Source organism: Silurus aristotelis (assembly GCF_946808225.1).
Source record: "Silurus aristotelis genome assembly, chromosome: 1".
NCBI classification, from domain to species: domain Eukaryota; kingdom Metazoa; phylum Chordata; class Actinopteri; order Siluriformes; family Siluridae; genus Silurus; species Silurus aristotelis.
The window spans coordinates 29,483,141-29,506,791 of NC_139574.1; the positions used below are offsets into that span (position 1 = coordinate 29,483,141).

Sequence of the window (23,651 nt, forward strand, 5' to 3'; positions counted from 1 at the left end):
CAAATTTTAAAACAATGAATTATGCAGCAGTAGCTATATAATATAAATTATATTTACCATGCTATTATTATTATTATTATTATTATCAATATCACGTTGTGAACCTAAAGAAAACAACTTAAATGTTTTTACAAGATAACTCATTTATTTAATTAAAAGCAAACGACAAAAAATAATGACCAAAATCATCTATTGTAATTTCTTCTCTTCTTCTTCTTTCGGCTGCTCCCATTAGGGGTCGCCACAGCGGATAATCCGTCTCCATACCACCCTGTCCTCTATATCTGCCTCTTTTACACCAACTACCTGCATGTCTTCCCTCACCACATCCATGAACCTCCTCCTTGGCCTTTCTCTTTTCCTCCTACCTGGGGGCTCCATCTTCAGCATTTTTCCACCAATATAATTCATGTCCCTTCTCTGCACATGTCCAAACCATCTCAATCTCGCCTCCCTCACCTTGTCACCAAAACATCCTACATGTGCTGTCCCTCTAATAAACTCATTTCTAATCTTGTCCATCCTCGTCACTCCCAACGAAAACCTCAACATCTTCAGCTCTGCTACCTCCAGCTCCACCTCCTGTCTTTTACTCAATGCCACTGTCTCTAATCCATACAACATCGCAGGTCTCACCACAGTCCTATAAACTTTCCCTTTCATTCTTGCAGATACTCTTCTATCACAAATCACTCCTGTCACTCTTCTCCACCCACTCCACCCTGCCTGCACTCTTTTCTTTACTTCCCTAACACACTCTCCATTACTTTGCACTGTTGACCCCAGGTACCTGAACTCCTCCACCTTCTCCACCTCTTCTCCCTGCAACCGCATCACTCCACTGCCCTCCCTCTCATTCACACACATGTACTCTTTCTTTACTCCTACTGACTTTCATTCCCCTTCTCTCCAGCGCATATCTCCACCTCTCCAGGCTCTTCTCAACCTGCTCTCTACTCTCACCACAAATCACAATATTATCTGCAAACATCATAGTCCAGGGAGACTCCTGTCTGACCTCGTCCGTCAACCTGTCCATCACCACTGCAAACAGGAAAGGGCTCAGGGCCGATCCTTGATGCAGTCCAACCTTCACCCTGAACCAGTCTGTCGTACCTACTGCACACTTCACTGCCGTCACACTGTCCTCATACATGTCCTGCACCACCCTCACATACTTCTCTGACACACCTGACTTCCTCATACAATACCACAACTCCTCTCTCGGCACTCTGTCGTACGCTTTCTCTAAATCCACAAATACACAATGCAGCTCCTTCTGTCCTTCTCTATACTTCTCCATCAACATCCTCAAAGCAAATAAGGCATCTGTGGTGCTCTTCCTCGGCATGAAACCATACTGTTGCTCACAGATGGTCACCTCTTCTCTCAGCCTGGCTTCCACTACTCTTTCCCATAACTTCATGGTGTGACTGATCAACTTTATTCCCCTGTAGTTACTGCAGGTCTGCACATCTCCCTTATGCTTAAAGATCGGTACCAGCACACTCCTTCTCCATTCCTCAGGCATCCTCTCCCCTTCCAGAATCCTGTTAAACAATCTGGTTAAAAACTCCACTGCCATCTCTCCTAAACATCTCCACGCTTCTACCGGTATGTCATCTGGTCCAACCGACTTTCCATTCTTCATCCTCTTAAGCAGCATCCTCTTAAGCAGGTTTAATCTGGCAACCCATCTTTGTCCACGCCCTCCGTTTTCTATTGGTTACGCCCACCAGACGGCTTCGGGACGCTCCTCTCTATAACAGGGGAATCAGGGTTTATTGGATGGGTTTGTTGAGGTTCTATTTTATTTTGTCTTGATTTGTATTTTAGAGAATTTAAGGATTGTGGTGCTGGTGGTTGGGAAATATTGTAGATAGGTTGTTAACTTTTCAATTTATTAACTACGTTCACGCGTTATCGTTTCAATGGTAACAGCGGCAAACCCCAACACCGTAAGGGATTGTGGGAAGTGTCGTCAGAAATAAGGCAGAAAAAAAACATTATTTTAATTATATAAACAGCATGCCGTCATGGGAGCACACCATAGCTCCTGCTTAGTCCTAATTGACCTTATTTTGATTATAATATAGTTATTCTTTCATTAATCACAGTATGATTATGAATTGGATTGATGCTTTCGGGAAAAGTTTTCTTTCGTCCACAGAGCGCCCTCTGCTGCTCACCACTGAGAATTACTTAATTCCCCTAAAAATATAATTATTATAATAACATTGACATTTATAGCATTTAAGAGACGCCCTGATCCAGAGCGACCTAAAAATATCTCATTTATACACCTGAGATGTTGAGGATTAAGCCCATCTTGGTATTACTGGGATTTGCAGTCACAAATTTTGGTCACTCCAACATCTTAAGCACCAGGGCCCAAGTGGCCAAAAAGTCTCACTTCCCTAATAACAAATAACATAATATTTCTTAAGATTGTGTTTACCAATGATTAAATTTGTGTGTATAAAATCTTTACAAAAATAAAGATTATCTATATACCTCTACATAATCTTATATTATTATATATCTGATGCCTGATCCTTTCTTTTTTTTCTTTCTATTTCCTTCTAAATCTTACCTCTGTGTGTGGGTTTATTTTATTATTGTCATAAAGCAGAGAACAAAAAATTAGGACATCTATTTACCTCTATACATTTACAAACTGTTTATTGTAGGGTGTTTTTTTTAAATAATTATTTTACTTTGTTGATCTATCTATCTATCTATCTATCTATCTATCTATCTATCTATCTATCTATCTATCTATCTATCTATCTATCTATCATAAACGAGTTCCTTTTAAAAACAAAACAAAAAACAACATTTCATTTATTTCAACATTAATACCCCGTGTTTATCTTTCTTCCGCCTCACTTGGATGACGTCACCGCACACGTGCTGCGCGTGGCCCCGATCAGCGGTGTGCACACATATGGCGCGCACGCCCCGACTGATGGGGGTGTGTGGCTTCGTGTCCACGTGACCAATCGTGTGCGACATGCAAATTGGGTTTGAAGTGTTCCGCGGGAAATCCGAGTTTCGCGCGAGCGCCTTTCGCGCTCTCACCCGTGTCCCCCCTCATTCATTGTCAGCTTCCTGGAGCCATTTTTTCCCTCCAGCGAGCGGCGCAGCGGCAGCGGTGCTCGGCGCTAACTTTTTAAATCCGAGCCATCTGCGCGTTTATGACACTAATATCACCCGAAACTTGACCGCATCGACACTTAAGGGTCTAATATTTCCTGCGAGACCAATATTTATGGCGTAAACGCGTCACTTTGGTGTAAAAAACGCGGCTCAAAGTGAGGTCGGAGAGGAGAGAAAAAGAGAGAGGCAGAAAAGCGACCCACACACACGAGCCGCGTCGAGAGACGATGAGAAGAGCGATCTCATCCTCGGCCCCGGAGAGTGTGATCATCACCGGGGTTAGCGGCTCCTCGCCGGGCGAGAACGCGGTCCTGACGGCCCTGGGCTCCAACACACACACAACCACCTACATCCACATCATCACCCCGCCGCCGCCGTGCCTCTCACACACTCCCGCCGTGTGTGTGTCTGAGTCTCCGGCCGCGAGCCTGTACACCACCCCGACCGCTAGCGGACAGAGACCTGCGCTGGGACGGCCTCCGGTAAACAACCGCAAACTACCCGCAAATATCACCACCACCACCATCACACCTTTAATTACCCCTGCAGCGGGGCTAAAGCTAACTAGCTTTCACTCAAGTGCAAGTTTGGACATGCACCAAAATCCGGACTGCACCATTACATACACTGCGTTTATCATCACTTCCGTCATTCCTTCTCTAATAGTTCGTTTGTAGTTATTAGCGTCTATTTAGTAGCCATGGAAACGCAGCTAGGACTAAACAAGAAGTAGGTACTGGGGGGAGAAACACATTAATTAGTAAAACTGACAGGAAGTCAGCAAATGGTTCGTCTAACGATTTTCTTGGGGAAAAAAAGAAACTAATGAACTCTGCCCTGATGCATGGAGAGGGAGGTGTTTATAAAGCAGCTCGATACAGAGCAGAAATATCGGATCACGATTACTGGAGCTGATCCGCTGCTCCACAAAGCTGTCATGTTTGTTACATGCTAACTGTGGAAGTACTTGATGACGTAGAACGGGAAGTGGCTTGTGTGTTTCGGGGGATCATGTAAAATGACATCATCTAATTCATCTAACTTTGAACCTATGGATAAGAAATGTAAATAAGGTAAAGATTAGACCGTACAGAAATGAAGCGGAACAATCATCAATGCCATTGTTTGCTCAAAATGTGTATTTACTTGTGTCCATTGAGTATCTGTCTAAACAGGAAGTAGATTGAAAAAGGAGTGATACAGTAGTTGTTCATACACAGTAATAATGTATATGAATGATGGACAGCTTGATGTGGCTACAGAAGGGTTTATTTACATGTATTAATGTCGTCTATTTTTAAAACTAAAGTTTATCATCTAGCGTCTAGAAAAAGTGCTAGTATTGACATGCACGGAATTTTACATTGCATTGCTACCGATTATATTTTTCGCCATAACTTTCCAAAACGCTTTAATATACTTGCTATTATTTCTGTGCAATTTAGATATTTATTTAGTAGCTATATGGGAAATAAGCTCATTCTGAGCAGGTTTGCTCAACAACAAAAACAATGTCAATGAAAATATTTCATTTTTGCAGGAACTGAAAAGAAAGTCTGATCAGCTTCCCTACTGCGTCTCAATACCGATCTAAATATTGTATCGCGGTTGTTTCGATTGTTCTCATAAGGTGGGGCGTTAATCGTTTGAATGTGAAACTAAACAGGAAGTAATCTGCAAAAAAAAAAGGAGGATGTAGGAAGACCTCAAAGACTTATATACACTAACTTTATATTCCTCTACCACAATTGTAGCAATAAGTCCATCACTTCAACCCCGGGTTTAGTTTGGAACAAAATGTTGTACAGCCCAACTTGACATTTATCAGAAGATTAGAAAAATAATATAAAAAAACAAAATCGCTTTTAAAATAGCACTTCCCACTAAACAATAAATATAAATTGTACTACACATGTACTGTTGTACTGTAATGTACTGTTTATTTGAATAGCTTGTTAACTAATTATCCATTAATAATATAGTGGCCCTTCACAGTGGCTCTGTAGAGTCGGTAGTAGAGCATGATTTTAAAACTGGCGATAAATACAGGGATTTAGATCGTGGAAGATTTTAAGCAGCTTTTCCGGAGAGACCAGAATCCCACACTGCGGTACTGTGCATGATTTTAATAAATAATACAATACAATACAAGAATGAGTTTCATTTTCCCATAGCAACTACAGAGGGACTTTTTAAACGCACTCCATGCATTTTAATAAAAAAAAAAAAAAATCAGTTCTGAAAGAAATAAACTAAACAAACTAACTTTTTGCCATAACCTTATCAAAACCTTTTATTTTTTTTTACCTTAATCTCAGAATCTGAAAACATATTTTGCAATTCTGTATCTATTGCACATAACTTTCTCGCATTTTTATCGGAAATGGCAACTTTGTTTACTCATAATTGAAATATCTACAAACTTTACGAATCTTCTCGTCTGTTTTGGTGAGAGGTGGGAGCTGATAGGGAATTTGTGCACCAGCTCTGTGAAAATTTGCTTAATATTTGCAAAAAAAATTGTCTGGTACACTGATGAATATGCAAAGAAGTTTGAACTGAATTTCACACAGGGACATTCTTCTTTCCCAGGTAGACTTCTACAGGTTTCCCCTATACTTTGGATTTATCTTACAATACCTGATTTGTGACCGCAACATATCCCCAATTCTTACCTGCTTGTCTTGTGAATGCAATCCACAGGCGAAAAGGCGTTTGGCTCTCGATGACTCGGACCACTTGTACACAACTGAAGTAGCAAAAACCCCCAAGACTCAAAATGGCGGCCCACTAGCTGTACTAAAGGGCAACAAAAGTAAGAACCAACCGAATTCTAGCTGGAGTATTACTCAATGTCTCTACAACTATTGTTTTTACTTTGAATTGATTATCAAAGAACTACAACTTGTACTTTTTTCCTATTTTTTGTAGACATTTAGGGTAAAAATTTAGTACATATATTTTGGTCACTACTCATGTAGTAGATACGGTTTCCATTTTTGTATCTGTCAGTTTGTACAGGCTGATGCGGTCGAACGAAAGGTGTTTCTCTCAGTCAGTATTCAAGTGTTAATAAACGATCGTCGCTTGTATATTTTTTTTTTAAATATAACAAAATAAGGATTCATTGTTTGTCTTTGCGAACCGTCTGCTTACACCACTAACGTAGCTACTATGCGAACTAGTAAGGTGTATAAAGTTATTCATACGTAATATAAAGTTGTTGATTTAAAATGTTTCTACTTGAACTTGTTCTTTTTGCTAATCCTTCTGACAACTCCACGTAGCACCAAAGTCTCCACCTGAGAAGACCCGCTACGACACATCGCTGGGTCTCCTGACTAAGAAGTTTGTGCAATTGTTGGGCCAGTCATCAGATGGCGTGGTGGATCTGAACCAGGCTGCCGAAGCTCTCAACGTCCAGAAGCGGCGTCTCTACGACATCACCAACGTGCTGGAGGGGGTGCACCTCATCAAGAAGAAATCCAAAAACAACATACAATGGATGTATGTAGAACAGAGCCGAGACAGATATTTATATTCAGTTGCAGGTCTAAATGGATTGTGAGCAAAAATAATCGATTTCAGACTAAACCTCCAGCCGTTTATTACTCTGACAACTTATTTAATGCTGATAATGAACTATTTAAGATGAAGCATCACATACTGCTGTGCACCCATTGCATACAGACATGATTACCACACTTCCTGTCTGTAAACAGGAAATGAATGTACATTGCTGTGATATATTTTTTTTTCAAAGTCTGTGTTTGCTAATTCGGTTTTAAGAATTGTCACTGATTCACAGTGTTGCAAATCTTCCAGTCAGATTCAAGAACCAGGAGAGCATGAATATAGAAGAGAAATATATTTATTATATGCACAAAAGGAAGTAAAATGAAATTATGGTCTGATCATTGAGGAAGGAATGAGGAAGGAATGATCAAGCTGGTGAAAATGAAAGGAAAAATGTAATTTATTAATAAATAAATGCATCTGTTTAGCTCTCCATCTAGATTTTAAAATTGGCCATTAGCTAGTCCAAATCTCTCTACTGTAAATATTGCAGTTAAATCGTGTATACACAAGTGAGCATAAAGAGTTTGTCCACCTGATTAATATGCTGATGGCCACATGGCTTCAAAACAACTTTGCCTGAGATATCGACTACACAAAACTCTCCCAAATTGTTAGTAACTGATACTTTAAGTGCCGTAAGTTGAGAGATGGAGCCCCAATTTATCTGACTTGCGTTCAAGCACATTTAGCAGATTCCTTCTCATCCTGGTACGGTTACTTTCCCCATGTTAACACTGCACATGTATCTGAGCGTACACAACACATTATAAGACGAGCTGTTCTCTTTGCTTTGCTCCAGTGATGCACGGTGTTGGCACATTTTTCCTGTTACTTAAACAGTTCTGTGACACAGTAGCTCTTCTGTTGATTTGGACCAGATTAAACCCTGATTTACTCAACCAGTATAAAGATATATTTACTGGTAGAGACTTCACTGCACTTCTGTAAGTCATCCTGGATAAGAGCATCTGCCCAATGCTGTAAATATATTTTATAATCTTTGGCAGACCCTGGCTTGTACCATTATAATATTATTTGTGTCATTTGTAAGCGATTGTCATTTGTTTGTGGTCAAAGTTTTGGGCATGGTGCAGATGAACCCGGCCTATTAACATGCCAACCATGCCTTTATTCCTGTGTGTGGTTTGTTAGGGGCTGTAACCTTTCCGAGGTTGGTGGAGTACTGACCCATAAACAGACTTTGAGCAGCGAAGTGGCTCAGCTGGTGCAGGAGGAGCGCAGACTCGATGAGTTGATCCAAAGATGCACACAAGAAGTAAAGCAGATGACCGCATCAACACAGAGTCAAAAATATCCTTTCTTCATGTTTGTGCATTATCAGTCATGTTCTCTTCTAGGATGTGTGTTTAGCTTTTGTGGCTTTGCTTTGTAAAATACAGAGTGTGTTGTAGATAATATGATTTTCTGGGAAACGTGGGAGGGATTGGTATAGGGAGCACCGTCTTGATACCAGGTAAACTTGATTGTTTGGTTTAGGGAAAACATAGGTTATCTTGGCGAAGGAAAATTTGGAACAGAAAGGCTTGGTATCTCTGGAAGTGTTGGTAAAGGTGAAACCCCTTGCATTAATATGGCCTCGAATGTGTTCTTATTGTATTCACTAAAGTATTAGATTGTGGTTCTTTAACCTTCCCCACGTTTGCGTATGTAACATATCAAGACCTTCGGCGGGACAATAATCTGAAAGATCAGACCGTCATTGTCATTCAAGCACCATCTGAGACCAAGTTGGAGGTGCCTGATCCACAAGAGGTCAGTCATCAGTTTGGTGCATGTCATCTTCACTCTCAAACTAAGTGGATTATTTCAAAAACATTTTCTCTTTGTTATTCGTTATGATTGTTTTTTTTAATTTTGATTATTGCTGTAACTCATATTTACTCTACAGGGCTTGCAAGTTCACCTCACCAGTACTAAAGGACCTATTGATGTCTTCTTGTGTCCTGATGAGAATACCCCTGACAGTCCAGTGAAGAATGAGAAATCATGTTTGAAGGGAAACCCCTCTCCTTTTATGAAAGTGTCAGACGGTGGGTTTGCTGTAAAGGTTTTCTCTATTTAAGTAGTATTAACTCTACGGTGTAGATGTTTTACGTGCTCCAATTTCTTCCCCACCTACAGATTGCAACTCCAGTTGCTCAGGCCCAGCGGTAACAGTCACCAGCCTCTCACCTATTACATCCCCGTACACCAGCCTGCTCCAACAAACTGAGGACCAGAACCCCTACGCTGAACCGCCTTTTATCAGCCTGGGCTCACCACCGCTTAGTGATGACTACCTCATGAGCCTAGGAGAAAGCGAGGGCATTTCTGATCTCTTTGATGACCTTGATCGCCTCCCCAATCTGGATGATCTTCTATGCAGCTGATTGGAGCCATGCAGACTCCTGCTTTGAGGGTGCAAACTTGTAAAATTTAAGAAATCTTTAACTTCCTGTGCATCCTGTTTGAAATGATGCTTGGAGAAGGTCTACCCTCTTTCAGCCTAGAGGTTCCTGTGAGACTCTACTAAAGGAGCCAGGTGTTACCCAAATACGTTTTCCTCGAATCAAATAAGTGCGTGCCCCCTGTAATGTGCAAGAAACATTACGTTTAAGATTTACATCAAGGACCTCGGAATTAGCGATGTAACTCATGCGGGGTGGATCTCCGCTATCTTCCTGGTGGACCCTGGTCTTTTATAGCTGCCTCAGACTCGGATTTGATTTGATTTGACTCTTCATCTTGGATCAAAGTAATTTCGAAAGGAATGGCAATTTGAATTGAAGATTTGTTTTTACACTCACTTGTGCAACCTGGATGCCTCTGCTAAGGTCCTCCATCTTCCAATTTACAGATGCCTTGTGCTGGGAGTTGGTGAGCAACTCCCCTTACTTCTTTTTCTTTTCATTGGCATTTCAGAGCTTCTCTCCATCGTCTGTGCCAATAACATTGGCTTTGGATCGTTCCTAGATTATCCTTCTGATCTTTAGTCCTCAATCTGCACATATTAAATTAATCATGTGCAGATTTAGGAATCATCATTGTTGCATTTCAGCCTGCCCTGGAATTGAGCATGAACTTCTGGTAAAGATCCTGATGAACTGATGATGAAGTTCTGTGTAGAATTACACAGCAACACCCTGCTGTCTATTTTTTTCCCCCCCATAAAGACTGGGTTCAAGCAGATGTGCTTTGTAAGCTGCTCTTTATTGCGTTCATTGCTGCTGCAGATTTCTTTCACTCCTTGTGTGAGAAATCACTTCATCACTGCTTTGAAACTGTAAACTGAAACTGTAATGATGAAATATCGTTTTGTTCAAATTAACTTAATTTAGCCTTGATCCAAAGGTCTCTATCGGCAAAAGGGCAAATTCACAACATGATTTATTTCATGAAAGGTTGAGCTCTCTGACAGGATCTCCAAATTACTTGAGATCAGATGGATTTGAGGAATTTTATTTCAATTTTGGAAGTGCACTTTAGAACTGCCTGACTTGGATGTTTGTTTACCAAGCTGTCATCATATCAGAAATATTTTTTTCTTTTTTTTTTTCTTTTTTCTTTTCTTTTTCTTTTTTTTTTCTTTTTAAAGAATACTGAGGTGTTTAGATCTCATGAGCTTCAGCGTTTAAAATGTAATGGATTTTTTTCTACACAAAAAGGCTAATGTCCTTGCCTTGTAAGTCATATATTTACATGTGGTACTGTACAATTCAATTTTAAAGGAACGGTTCACATTTATAGATTTCCCTGTATCACTGATCATTAGCCAAGATGTATCTGGTGTCTAAAGTTTTATTTCTCAAGTTTTAGTATAATAGCTACTGTTAACTTTTTGTCTATTTTTTATTTTATTTTATTTTTTAAAAAGTTTACATAACCCACAAAAAGGAGAACCAGGTGGAAACTTAAAAGAACATCTCCAGATTTCTGACTAGTCCTAGAATGAGATTTGCAAACAGAAAAAAAAATGAAAGATGAAAAGGAAAATTAAGTTTCCAAAAATGAGTTGTGTAATTGAATAAAGCCCATATTTGTGGCTAGGCATGTTTTAAAGACAGAGGTTTTATTGCATATGTACATAATACAAAATCCCTATTGTAATGAGTAATATTGGGTAAATTAAAATGCTCTTTTTTTTCTGGAAACAGACCAGAAATAAGGGTTTAAAAACTTTAGTGTGCGGTCTGACACTTGCATTTGTTTTAAAATGGGTAACGCAAAGGCTTAACCTAATTATAATAATTATAGTAACTAATTATAATAAATATTTCAGATCAATTATCATTGCCCAATCAGGGCAGGAAAATGATCCCTTTAGGCTAAATTTATTAGGTCATAAACTAACTACGGCCAAACTTATATAATAATTATATAAATTATTTTGTGGTTCAATTTCCTATTTCCTCACAGAACTGCTACTGTTCTTTATTTGTATTTTTTGTACATACTAATTAATGTGATGGTGATGTCTGTACATCATTTTTTTACAGAAGTATGTTTGTAATAAGGCATCAATGCTTGGTTTGAAACCGACTTTAATTAATTTAATATTATGAGATTTGACCTTTAATTTGTTGGAGGAAAAAAGAAACAAAACTGTTCACAAAAGTCACTGTTCCTCATGTGTCTTCTAGGGTGCAGCATGGGTTCAGATTCAGTGTGTTACTTTAAGCCATTGCTGTAGTAGTGCCTTCACCAGCAGCTATGCAGAGATCCAGAGATCAAACTTGTAACTTTAGTGCTGGCCGTACCCCACAGGAAATATTTGTTTTCGGAAATCTAAAAAACACATTATTATATAACCCCTGACTAGTTTTCTGTGTCACTGTGTGCACCCGGTGATTTGTAAATACTTAAATGAACGCTATTTATAATACAAGCACTGCTTATGACCTTGCTAAATGATCTCAATAACCTTTTCGCTGGTCAGTTGCAGGATTGTACCTGTGTTACTAGATGACCCCTAATTCGACCACAATTAATCTTTTGTCATATTTTCCACAAAAACTGATTCAGGAATCAGTTTCTTGCAATTCAGTAGGTTCGGCTGTGCAATTCCTATACACTGCTAGCAATGCTAGCAATCTTCATTGCTAGCATTGCTATACACTGCTAGCAATGAAGATTAATAAACTGCTGCAATAAGGTGTGAAATAATAGATCCCCATGTTACATGACGCAATTTCAAGACTTGTATTATTACCGTTATACTCTCAGTGGATTTGGGTCAGAATTAATAGCTAAGTTGTGAGGTAATGTTTAGCTGTAAATGGTCAAATCAGACTTTAATTTTCAGCATTGGGACTTTAAAACTAAAAAACACGTTGCTGTCATGTACAGACTGACAAAAACCTCTCTTCTGGTTTACAAGATCTCAATCTTTACTCAGAAATTACTTCTAAAAGTCGAGTATATGATGGTTTTCAAACAGATACATGGTACTTTACCGTTCTTACCTGGTTGAGGTGATAAGATCTTCATTAGTTTTAGGCAGTTTACTCCAGTTTCTGTCTGGAGTCTAGTCCTCATCTCTTCAATTTGGTTTTCATCACCAGCAGCCATTACACTGAGGTTCTATATATGAATCAGGTTTCTTAAAGCGTATATTCCAGTTCATTATCTGTTTAATTAAGAGATTTGGAAAGAATCTTAAAGGCATTGCCTGTTATTAAATCTTTTTTTTTTTTTTCTCTCTTTCAAAAATCTGTTCATTTGAAATGATAAACACCAAGATTGGGAGACTCTGCTGAACTTAAGAGAATCCTCAGGGTATTAGATTAGCAAAAAATATTGTTCCCCTTTAAAAAAATATATACTTTCTCATGTATGTCTGTGTGTAAAGTAATGCCAATATGTTATATATGTTAGCCTTTTTCCTTTTTTGTTTCTGCAATGAAGGATTCCTTTTTTTTTTTTTTTTTTTTTTTTTTTTTAAAGAAAAAAATTAGTAAAAAAACAACAACATTCGAATTCGAAAAAAGAATTTGATTTTCATGCTTTTTAAATCACCCATTCCCCCCCCGCCCCACCATATAAAGATAAAGTTGGTCTGTATGGGGGAAATGTGTAACAGTCATTTAATAAAAGTAAATTAGTAAAACAAGGTGGGCATTTAATGCATATTATTATAACAGTTAATGTATTTAAATTCTAAAAACTGGCCAATCTGCTTTAGTAGCAAATCTGTTTGAGGAACAGAGCATTGTTCTCTCTCTCTCTCTCTCTCTCTCTCTCTCTCTCTCTCTCTCTCTCTCTCTCTCTCTCTCTCTCTCTCTCTCTCTCTCTCTCTCTCTCTCTCTCTCTCTCTCTCTCTCTCTCTCTCTCTCTCTCTCTCTTCAGAGCATTTACTTATTGAATTACAAGATTAGGAACTTATGTAAAAAGCATGAAATCTACCCTAGGTGATTGAGAACCTCTCCAATATTTATTTACTATAAATTAATTACCAAATATTAATATTTAACCCATCAACTTTGAATATGTTGCTTATTTCCCCTCCCTCCATATTTGTGTTCTGTGTTTCTCTAATTGCATATCTTTACTCTGGCCACAGTTTCCCTGTGCGAAAAATGAATGTGTGTGTAAGAAGAGCTTCATGTTTATGATCCTGATTATATCTGTTTTGTATTTTTAGCATGAAAGTGGCTGTGTGTAACTGTAATACGTTTTTTAAGGATGGTGTGTTTTGATAAGCTTTCACAATATGATGTCATTATCAGCTTTGATAAAAAGAAAAAAATGTAAATAAATGTCTTAAATACAGCCTCTGTTGTGGCACGAAGAAACAGTGTATTTTGTCCTGTTCTGAAAATACACCAGATGATAAATAAAAGCAATAAGACTCATTCCTCATTTGGTTTCATTGCACATTCAATGCACACATTGTGAACACAGATGAACTAAATATATAACCATGTCTTTTAGAGAACAGAGAATGATGAGTATTGAGTAGTGAATTGGAAATCACAACCACTATCACTAATATTCCAGCATGCATGGATGCAGGATATTTTATGACTCGATCAGGAAATTTCATGTCAAGTCGATTGAGACTCATACTGAATGTAATAAAGTCTGGGAAATTATGGTATTGATTAGTATATTCTAGTGCTGTTCGGTGTGGACCTGGTGTGGTTTCTACAGCTGCAGGTGAAACAGTCCACACTGCATTCTATTGCCCATATAAAGGGTCAAATCATTTGACATTATAGGGACTCTTGTACACACTTTATAAACACATTACTACCCTACTACACATACATATTAAGCTTGTAAGTCACTCCTCTGATGTGAAGAGGGATGAGGTTCACAGGCCACATCATATCTGGTGGCTGTAGCAAACAGAACAGCAGTTCAGCTGTTTAGACCAAGGGTCTTGATAGAGACATGGGGCAGTGACACACTGATGCAAAATGTGTCAAACATTGCCTATGATATTAATAGAAACCAATCATATTAGGCTGTTATATTAAGACAATTAGAACTATTTTGATGTAAATGCATCATTGTCAATGCATCATTTTTTTACATATGTTTTCAAAAATAAGTAGCGGAACCCCTGTAGTACCGCCGCGGACCCCCTAGGGGTCGCGTATTCCCGGTGTGAAGACCCACTCTTAAGAATGAAAACAATTGGATTCTTTCCATTCCGTGTTTTGGAATAAGAGGAAAAAAGGAAGAGAGTCGATTGGAAAACTGACCTGGTCAGGTCAGGTCAAGTCAAGTCAAGTTTATTTGTATAGCGCTTTTCACAACAGACATTGTCTCAAAGCAGCTTTACACAAATCAACAGTTAAGGTGAATGGTGTGAATTTGTCCCTGATGAGCAAGCCGTGGCGACTGTGGCGAAGAAAAACTCCCTTAGATGTTATGAGGAAGAAACCTTGAGAGGAACCGGACTCAAAAGGGGAACCCATCCTCATTTGGGTGACATCAAGAGTTTGATCATAAATCTTTCAACAATACAGAACACTGGAGAGTGAGAACTAACATGATTACTGGAGTATAAGATTATAAGTGATGTTCTTTCTGCAGTCTTATACAGTCTATATGGTTAGTAGCTCCTAGTTTTATAAGCTCAGCATTTGTGATCATCACAGATCCAGCATCAGCTTCTCCATGCCAGAGCCTTTAAACACTCCAGGAGGTCCAATGTCAAACTCCACACATGTAGCGGGATCCAAATGGCACTGGTACGTCTCTAGATGGTTCGGGATGTTTGCGAGTTCGGCATCTACTTCTTCAAAGGTCCGTAATCATCACGAGGTGGGAGGTGACTGGAGCTGGCCAAACCTCAGGGTGTCTCGGGATGGGGAGAGAAAGAGAAGCAGTGGAGAGGAATTAGCGTAGCTGCTGTTCATGATATTAACAGCACAAGTTGATAATGTGCATGTGATCAGATGTTCTGGAGCACAAAGTTATGATATGTGATGTGTGTTATGTGTAGGCTTTGCTAAAAAGATATGTTTTTAATCTACACTTAAACTGGGAGAGTGTGTCTGAGTCCCGAACACTGTCAGGAAGACTATTCCAGAGTTTAGGAGCTAAATGTGAAAATGCTCTACCACCTTTAGTGAAATTTGCTATTCTAGGAACTACTAGAAGCCCAGAGTTTTGAGATCTCAGGGAGCGTGGCGGATTTTAGCGTGTTAATAGACTGGATAGATACATAGGAGCCAAACCATTTAGTGCTTTATAAGTGAGAAGTAATAGTTTGTAGTCTATTCGAAACTTAACAGGAAGCCAGTGTAGGGACGATAGGATTGGGGTTATGTGATCATATTTTCTTGACCTTGTGAGAACTCTGGCTGCTGCATTCTGGACTAACTGAAGCTTGTTTATTAATGACGCAGGACATCCACCTAGTAATGCATTACAGTAGTCTATTCTGGAGGTCATAAACGCATGGACGAGCTTCTCTGCATCGGATATAGACAACATGTTTCTTAACTTAGAAATATTTCTAAGGTGAAAGAAGGCTGTTTTTGTAACTTGGTTGATATGATATTTGAAAGACAAGTTGCTAAAATAACTCCCAGGTCTTTTACCATTGAACTAGTGGTTACAGAACATCCGTCTAAATGCAAGTTGAGATGCTGGAGCTTCTGTATACTAGTTTTTGGGCTGATGAGCAAAATCTCAGTCTTATCAGAATTTAAAAGTAGAAAGTTGTGGGTCATCCAATCTCTTATTTCCTTAACACACTCAGTTATCCGAGTTAATTGAGCTGTATCGCCTGGTTTAGATGAGATATATAGCTGGGTATCATCAGCATAACAATGGAAGCTAATTCCATGCCTTCTAATAATATTTTCTAACGGAAGCATGTATATTGTGAAGAGCAGGGGTCCTAGAACTGAACCTTGTGGCACGCCATAATTTACTTGCATTAGCCTGAATAGCTCTCCATTTAAATCTACGAAATGGTAACGATCGGACAGGTAGGATTTAAACCAGTTTAATGCCTGTCCCTGAATGCCGATGTAATTTTGTAAGCGATCTAGGAGGAGATCATGGTCTATAGTGTCAAATGCAGCACTAAGATCTAGTAGAACCAACAACGAGATGAAGCCTTGGTCTGAAGCTAAAAACCTGGTCCATATACTATTTGATAACATCAGTTTTCTAATGACAATCGTTTGTCTTGGGTATGACCATTAGAGGCTGCAATGCAGTTAAAAAAAAACCTCTTGTAATAATGTTACTAGCTGACCAGTAATTCTTCAAAAGAAATAAAAAAAACGGGATTCTGAACATTAATCGATATGCAGTGATCAAATATCAATTTGATCAAATGCATGCTTGAGAAGCATAAGAGGCTTCTTTAAAAATAATAGTAAATAAAAATAGTAATGTGTCCAAACTTTCAACCAGTACTGTATATACTACGATATACTGTATATACTAAGTCAAAAATGTAATAAAAAAAAAATCTGTATTAAGCTCGTCATTTTAGGACCAAGCAAAATGTTAAAATTTAAGTTTGTATACAATACAGTTTAAATGAATTTCCCAAAATTTAAAATTAATTTTCAAATTCTGTAAATTCCCATACATTCCTGGTAAATTTTCCAACTTGAAATATTTTATATTGGAAGAATGTATTGATTTCAGATCTGCCAATTTCTTTACTTGTTTTCTAAAATTGAAAATACATTTGGAAATGCTTGAAAAACAGCTTTTCCCAGTTGAAGCTAGTTAAACTTCTTTGGAGTCAATTTTGATTTATTTATATGTCACATGCTGAGTATATGCATGAGATCTATCAAAAATAATGCTTGTATGACATTGCATCCATCTGAATCCCTGCACTGATTTATAACTTAACCAGCTGCAGTGTGAAAAGTATTATAAAAAAATGAACATGGCATCTACCATACTTATCTACATTCTAACTGTATTAGTCTATTTATATTTAGTTATTAATAGATGCAAATTTACAAAGTGGCAGTAAGATATTAAAATTGTATTAGTCATTCTTAGGTAACTGCAGTAGACCATTGTACAGCGCTGTTCTGTGCCCCTCTGCACACAGGAAGTGTGTCTGGCAGCAGGAAGTGAATTTACAGATGCGCATGAGAATGTGCTTGATGTGGTTAAAAACATGCCTAAACACACAGCATCGTCGCCTGCTTTTGTTGTGATCTTCATCTTTGCAAATGCAACCTAGTGGTCTTGGGGTCTGCAGTTTTCATAGAAGGATAATCATATAAAGTATAGCCTTTTCAAATTAAAGAAGAGAGAGAACATCTTTGAAGAAAAAAACATCTTCGAAGATAAGGTGACACTCCATATTGGATCCTACTGTGTTGATTAATGCTTTGCCAGAAAGTCTGAAGCACACAATAGTATAGCATTTATTTAGCTGTAACAGTTTACTTGTATTGGAATCTAAAGACCCAAATCTGTTCCAGCATGACACTGTCTCTGTGCAAAAAATTAACCCCATGAACACGTGGTCTGTTAAGGTCGGAGATGAAGAACCTGAATGTCATTGATTCTGGCACATTTGAAGTTGTAAATGCCACCATGTAGACAGTGTTGTATGTAGCCATTGATGACAAATTAATGACAAATTATTGGTTTTGGAAACTGAAAAAGTGTAATGAGTTGTTCCTACAGAGGATGACAAACCACTACTCCGGAAATTCTAAGCAGAGATCTGTTCTGATTTCCTGTAAATTATGTAACGCCCACAGTTAGGAAGCTGCTACATACACAAGCAGCTTTTTAACTTGAATCTTTTCTTTTTGTACAGATACATAAGGTAGGTGATTTTTTTTAAATCTGGCTTTAAATAAATGCAATGCTGCTGTACAATATTTTGCTTTTCTTTATCAAATTTATTTAAGATTTACATGATGATTTACAGGATATTTATAATGATACTTTTAATTTGCTGTTTTGGCATAATATTAAAGTTTTTATAGACAAATAGAATATATAAGAATATACAACAAAATTGTGACTCACAAATTAATAGAGTTGTTCCAAATTATTATTCACATTCTGATTTAACAATGTTTGCATAAATATACGTCATTATTCAACATGAACTAAATATATAAAGATAAATTCTCAGTTCCTACTCTAATTCTCTCTAATTATTGATCCTGTATTTGCTCAAGGAACGATTTTGAGATGATGTGGATAAAGACATCAGTAATGCCATCAATGTTTATTGTTCAACTTTTTGGTATACATCAGTACATATTCATCAGTTGTTGAATTAAGATTTAGTAATTGCTGTTGGTGATTTATTGTATGTTGTTATCATTTGTTATGCCTTGGAAATTAATGTGTTTCCTCCTAGATATTGAAAAATAAACTGAATTATTTTCTGGATACCAGACAGCAGCAACACGATACGTCTGTACAGGGTAAGGTATGTCTGTATTCTCCTCTGTATAAATGCAAAGAGGAACTAGAATAGAATGATGTATATATACATCAGATCAAAGTAACGAATGTGTGCGTCGTAACGCTCCAGTTACTATGACGATGGACGCGTCCCTAGTGGGCAGGGGAGCGACCCCAATGGGCAGAGCTTTGAATGGTGTTTGGCCTCCAACTACTTGAAGCTGTTGGCAATGTTTCTAGCGCTGAAACATTTTCATCCCCACCCAGACAGGATAGCTCTCTGGCCTGGCCCATTAAAGGTGGAACTTGAGTGTGGCAGGTTTACCACCATCAGTTATACACACTATTTAGAGTGCCAGAGCCTTATCTACTTGCACACTTTATAACAATAAATGGCTAGTCTTTGAAGAGTGGTGTGGCCATAGAGACAATGTGAATATGGCCACACCACCTTTCAAAGACTCGCCATTTATTGTTCTATACTTCTTTCAAAGTAGAGAAAGTTTTTCCTTTGTCCAGCAAATGGTATATCTAGAAGCTATTTCTGCATGTCATGTTGGGTTTGGCAATGAACCTGCAGGTCGGCACCCTTTAATAAGTTGTTTTATAAAAGGAGCATGCCATAAGAGGCTGGTGTCTAGGCAGATGGTTCCACTGTGGGATCTGTCTATGGTCTTGGAGGACCTTTCTCAACACCCTTTCGAGCCATTCAATAGCATAGGGTTGAAATTTCTCTCTCTTAAGATGGCGCTGCTTGTGTCTCTGGTGACAGCTAAGCGCATGAGCGAACTGCAAGCCCTGTCTGTCAGTCCATCCTGTTTACAGTTTGCCCCAGAGCTTTTAAAAGTTTCCTTTCTCCCTAACCCGGCGTTTGTACCTAAAGTAATGGATTCTTCTTATAGATGTCCCACTGCAGAGCTTTTAGCTTTAGACCCTCCTCCATTCTCTTCTAGGGAGGAGGAGAGGTTGAATTGTTGTGTCCAGTGCGAGCTCTCCATACATATCTCAAGGGAACAGCAGGCTTCAGGGAGAATGACCAGCTGTTTGTGTCTTGGACTGCTCCTCACAAGGGGAAGCGGTTGTCAAGACAGTGGCTGTCCCACTCGATTGTTGAGTCTATATCTCTAACATATGAATTCTAAGGTCCTCATGTGCCTGAGGGTCTAAGGCCCCACTCTACTATGGGGATGGCAACATTATGGGCCCTACTTAGGGTAGTGTCTGTTCAGGAAATTCATGCGGCAGCTGGTTGGGCTACGCCACACACCTTTGTGCGATTTTATAGACTGAATGTGCCTAAGTCGTCCATAGCACACGCAGTGCTAGGAGCCAGAAGGTCAGGGCCCATGTAATTTGGTATAGCGGGATCACGTGCAATCCAGGAGTGGTCTTTATCTCCCATAGTGAAACACTGAGCGAAGTTAGAAGAAGAACGATGGGTTACTTAATGTAAACTCTAGTTCTTTGATAACAGAGTGAGGTGTTTCACCAGCACTTCCCTACTTGCACAGGAACGGGAAGAAATCTCGCTACAATGATATTGTAAGACTATTTTATGACACCACGTATGTCTTGACAGACAGGTCGACCTGAGATCAGGCTCCGCCCCACCTTTACTACTCAGGTCGACCTGACTGTCAAGACAGACGTGGTGTCATAGGAGCTTCCGTAGTTGGTCACGCCATAGTGAAACACCTCACTTTGTTATTAAAGAACCTGGAATTATGTTAAGTAACCCATGTTTTGTTTTTTGTGTTTTTTGTACCTCTGGCATTGTTGTGTATGCTTTCAAGTTTAATAATAATTTAAAAAAATGCACTCATAGTAAGAGGTGGGGACTAAACAAACCTTCGTTCTGCTCTGAATACATTCCTGAGGGAACTCAGATTTTCATGTGCACCGAACCGAAAGCCATGTATGGTATGAATACGTGTACAATTACATCCATAATATATATTATAATATATATATATATATATATATATATATATATATATATATATATATATATATATATATATATATATATATATATATATATATAAAAAATGTATATGTGTTTATTATGTCTTTGATGGAGTCTTACTGTCATGAATTGCATCTGTAGTCAGTCTGGTTGGTTCTTGAAGCTACCTCTGTAACTTACTGTCCCTGAGGCCTCACATAATATATAGAAGTTCTAAAGTGTCTCTACTAAATTCTCCCAAGCAACCTTTAAGGCTTGTCTGGGTAAAATCTAGCTGTTGCCCATTACAGTTAAATAATTTACTTTTCTTTACCCCTGTGTTCAATACATGTGTCCTAAAGTCTAAGCCTGATCATTTCAAAATTGTTCACTTACCTTTAAGTAAAAGTAGCATTTTGAGCAACAGTGTGTAATGGAAATGTTTAAAATTGTTACTGTATCGACACATTCATTAGTTGAAATATATATATTTAAAATATTTCCTAAAATTTGATCTATTATTTATAGCTTAATCTTTTCTCTCTTTTAACATTTAGACACTGGTGCAACTGTTATGGAAAACGGTAATTCCCCTCATGGGTAAGGTTTCATTTCATGGGACTATTTTGCCCAGATTATAGCGGTAATTGATTACAAAATGTCTTAAAACAACAGTACAACAAATAAACTTTGAATTAACTTTGAATTAACTTTGAATTAATTCACTATATGTGGACATTTTTAGGAGCTCCTCGGTGCAGGACGAGCATTTTAGATATAAAAAAAAGAGTCGATCAATAAATGGATTCCTCACAAGATATATTCTAAACCCATGGACTCTTCTTGATGGTGAAAGACTGAAGAGAGTGGCATTTGGAGATAAAGATGAGAGCAAACCTCATAAAACCATAATAATGTTGGGAGAAACAGGAGTGGGGAAGTCGACAATCATTAATGCTTTGGTGAACTACATGCTGGGTGTTGAAAGTGAACATCGAATCTGGTTTGAAATCATTGAGACAAATGAAAAACAAGCTGATTCACAGACAGTTAAGGCAACAGCGTATGACATCTTTACTGAGAGCAGCTCATTCTCTCTGACCATCATTGACACTCCTGGATTTGGTAAAACAGAAGGCAAAAAGGAGGATTTAAAAATTGCTGAAGGATTACTTGAGTTATTTGGATGTAATGATTGGCATCATGAAATTGATGCAGTGTGCCTTGTGATGTCATCGAGCACTGTTCGACTCACTGAAAGACAACGCTACATTTTTAATTCAATTCTCTCACTATTCAGCAATGATGTGAAGAATAACTTTGTTGTGTTTATCACACATGCACCAACAGCATCTCCAAACTCCATTAAAGCCATTAAAGATGCCAAAATCCCATGTGCTCAGACTGATAATAAGGAGCCCGTACATTTCAGATTCGACAACTGTCACTGTGAAAACTTTTATGTCCAATACAACAGTGGAGAGCAAACGGAACAACTATTCCAAGGTTACCAGGCAGCATGGGACCTGTTTAAAACAAGCATAGAGGACTTCTGGAGTTTTGTAAATACAGTGAAACCTGCAAGTTTCAAGAATATTGAAAGAGTGCTGACACATCGCAAGCAACTATTAGAACATTTTACCAATATAAGCAAACAATTTGCAACTTGAATATGATGAATTTGATGAATCCTACAATGAAAAGGTGCCAATTCACCCATCATCAGGATCCAGCAAAGAGGCTACTTGCTGCAGTGTGTGTAAGTTTAATTGTCACTATCCAGGATGCTGGTGGGTCAGAGATCTTTCATGGTGTACTGTCATGTCAAAATATAAATGCACAAAATGTCCTGGAAAGTGTGACTATACTAAACATGTTAAAGAGGGGAAGATCTATGTAAGGAAAACAAGGAAGGTCAAGAAGACACTGAAAGATGTGAAAAAGAATTATGAACCAGAGTCTAAAGAGAATAAGAAACGTATAAAGCAACTAGAGGAAAAAATTGCAAAACAAGAAAAAGAAGTGTTCAGACAGGTGAATGAATGTCATAAGTGTTTACACTTTCTGCAGGAGGTCGCCTTAAGCACTGATGCTCTGTCTATAGCTCAGGATCTTGACTCCCTGATTAAGGAAGCAAGAGAAACTGACTGTGAGGAATTAATAGAGAGACTTGAAGAACTGAAAAAAATCAACAAGCTCTCCTCAACACGCTAGTCACACATTTGAGTATACACACACAAAATATTCCAAAGCAGCAATGTTTCAAAACTGCTGTAGCTGAAAAGAACAGGACAGAAGACTAGATTTTCAGTCAGCCAGAACACCTTGTCATTATTTTACAGAAACAATAGATCATCTCAGGTATTTGTTTTTAAGAAAACATTTACACAACTTAATTGTTGACACAACACAACTTAAATCTAACAAATTGTGTGTTATATTGCAAATTCTTTCTGTCTTTTAGTTGTTTCTCTTTTTAGCTTGAACTTTTTATTTTCACAGGGAATGTCAGTTTGGTGAACCAACATTTGTGCAAAATTGTTTTGTAGGAAATAAAAGGCAGACACGTTGCAAAAATTAATTCTAGTGTATAAGTGTCAGTATAGTGATATTTTTAAATGAAAAAAACTGTTGAAAATACCAGTTGATTTTGACAGTTTGAATTCTAAAATACTTATTTCCTGTTTAATCGTATGCCAATTTTAATGTTATAAACATGTTTGTTTTGACTTGACCTGTGGGAATCAGTGATAAATAAGTTTTGCTGTTTTTTGTTGGTTATTGATCATTTCATTATTGTTCTTCATAAGTATAATCTTTTTTAATGTTTCAGTTTTACACAGTTTTTTTAAATTTTGTTAATGATTCATTTTTTACACTGATAGCACTCTTAGTCCATGACCTAGTGAACCAATAGCAGTAAGTATGCAATGTAAATATATTTTGTTGAAATAAAGAAACAAATCTACACTGAGCATCTGCTATATCTTGTACACTTTTCTGGCAACAAAATATAAAAATATAAAATATATATATATTTTTTATTTGTTTGTTTATTTAACTGCGACAATACACTAGACATTTTGGCACACAGGCAACATAT

At 38.0% G+C, this 23,651-nt stretch overlaps 2 protein-coding genes and 1 long non-coding RNA gene across 5 annotated transcripts; 2 read left to right on the forward strand and 1 right to left on the reverse strand.

Moving 5' to 3' along the window:
* Positions 1-2,858: 2,858 nt before the first annotated feature.
* Positions 2,859-11,314, forward strand: LOC310721085 (transcription factor E2F3-like). The gene is made up of 7 exons (XM_083532360.1): positions 2,859-3,641; positions 5,863-5,974; positions 6,447-6,666; positions 7,891-8,042; positions 8,372-8,511; positions 8,648-8,789; positions 8,881-11,314. Exons 1-7 carry the CDS (start codon positions 3,387-3,389, stop codon positions 9,126-9,128), a joined length of 1,269 nt encoding a protein of 422 aa, XP_083388486.1. The 5' UTR covers positions 2,859-3,386; the 3' UTR covers positions 9,129-11,314.
* Positions 9,529-12,062, reverse strand: LOC310721497. Its single transcript, XR_014532078.1, has 2 exons — positions 11,855-12,062; positions 9,529-11,770 (listed from the first exon to the last, which is right to left on the reverse strand). It is a non-coding gene; the product is annotated as an uncharacterized lncRNA (long non-coding RNA).
* A 5,791-nt stretch (positions 12,063-17,853) lies between these two features.
* Positions 17,854-23,518, forward strand: LOC310719623 (uncharacterized protein). Of its 3 annotated transcripts, none has more exons than XM_083529547.1 (4): positions 17,854-18,010; positions 18,557-18,628; positions 21,106-21,148; positions 21,294-23,518. In XM_083529547.1, exons 3-4 carry the CDS (start codon positions 21,123-21,125, stop codon positions 22,216-22,218), a joined length of 951 nt encoding a protein of 316 aa, XP_083385673.1. In that variant the 5' UTR covers positions 17,854-18,010; positions 18,557-18,628; positions 21,106-21,122; the 3' UTR covers positions 22,219-23,518. The 3 variants fall into 3 exon arrangements, with proteins under 3 accessions (XP_083385673.1, XP_083385671.1, XP_083385672.1); XM_083529545.1 differs by having other exon boundaries at positions 17,856-18,010; positions 18,557-18,623; XM_083529546.1 differs by lacking the exon at positions 17,854-18,010 and adding an exon at positions 18,070-18,439 and having other exon boundaries at positions 18,557-18,623.
* Positions 23,519-23,651: the final 133 nt, after the last annotated feature.

Excerpts from the sequence above, each read along its gene's own strand:
- LOC310721085 (XM_083532360.1), top strand. The coding sequence starts at position 3,387 with ATGAGAAGAGCGATCTCATCCTCGGCCCCGGAGAGTGTGATCATCACC. Across the intron at positions 6,667-7,890 it reads AAAAACAACATACAATGGAT|GGGCTGTAACCTTTCCGAGG; the intron begins GTATGTAGAACA and ends GTGGTTTGTTAG. Across the intron at positions 8,043-8,371 it reads GATGACCGCATCAACACAGA|ATTGTGGTTCTTTAACCTTC; the intron begins GTCAAAAATATC and ends CTAAAGTATTAG.
- LOC310719623 (XM_083529547.1), top strand. The coding sequence starts at position 21,123 with ATGGAAAACGGTAATTCCCCTCATGG. Across the intron at positions 21,149-21,293 it reads AACGGTAATTCCCCTCATGG|GAGCTCCTCGGTGCAGGACG; the intron begins GTAAGGTTTCAT and ends GGACATTTTTAG.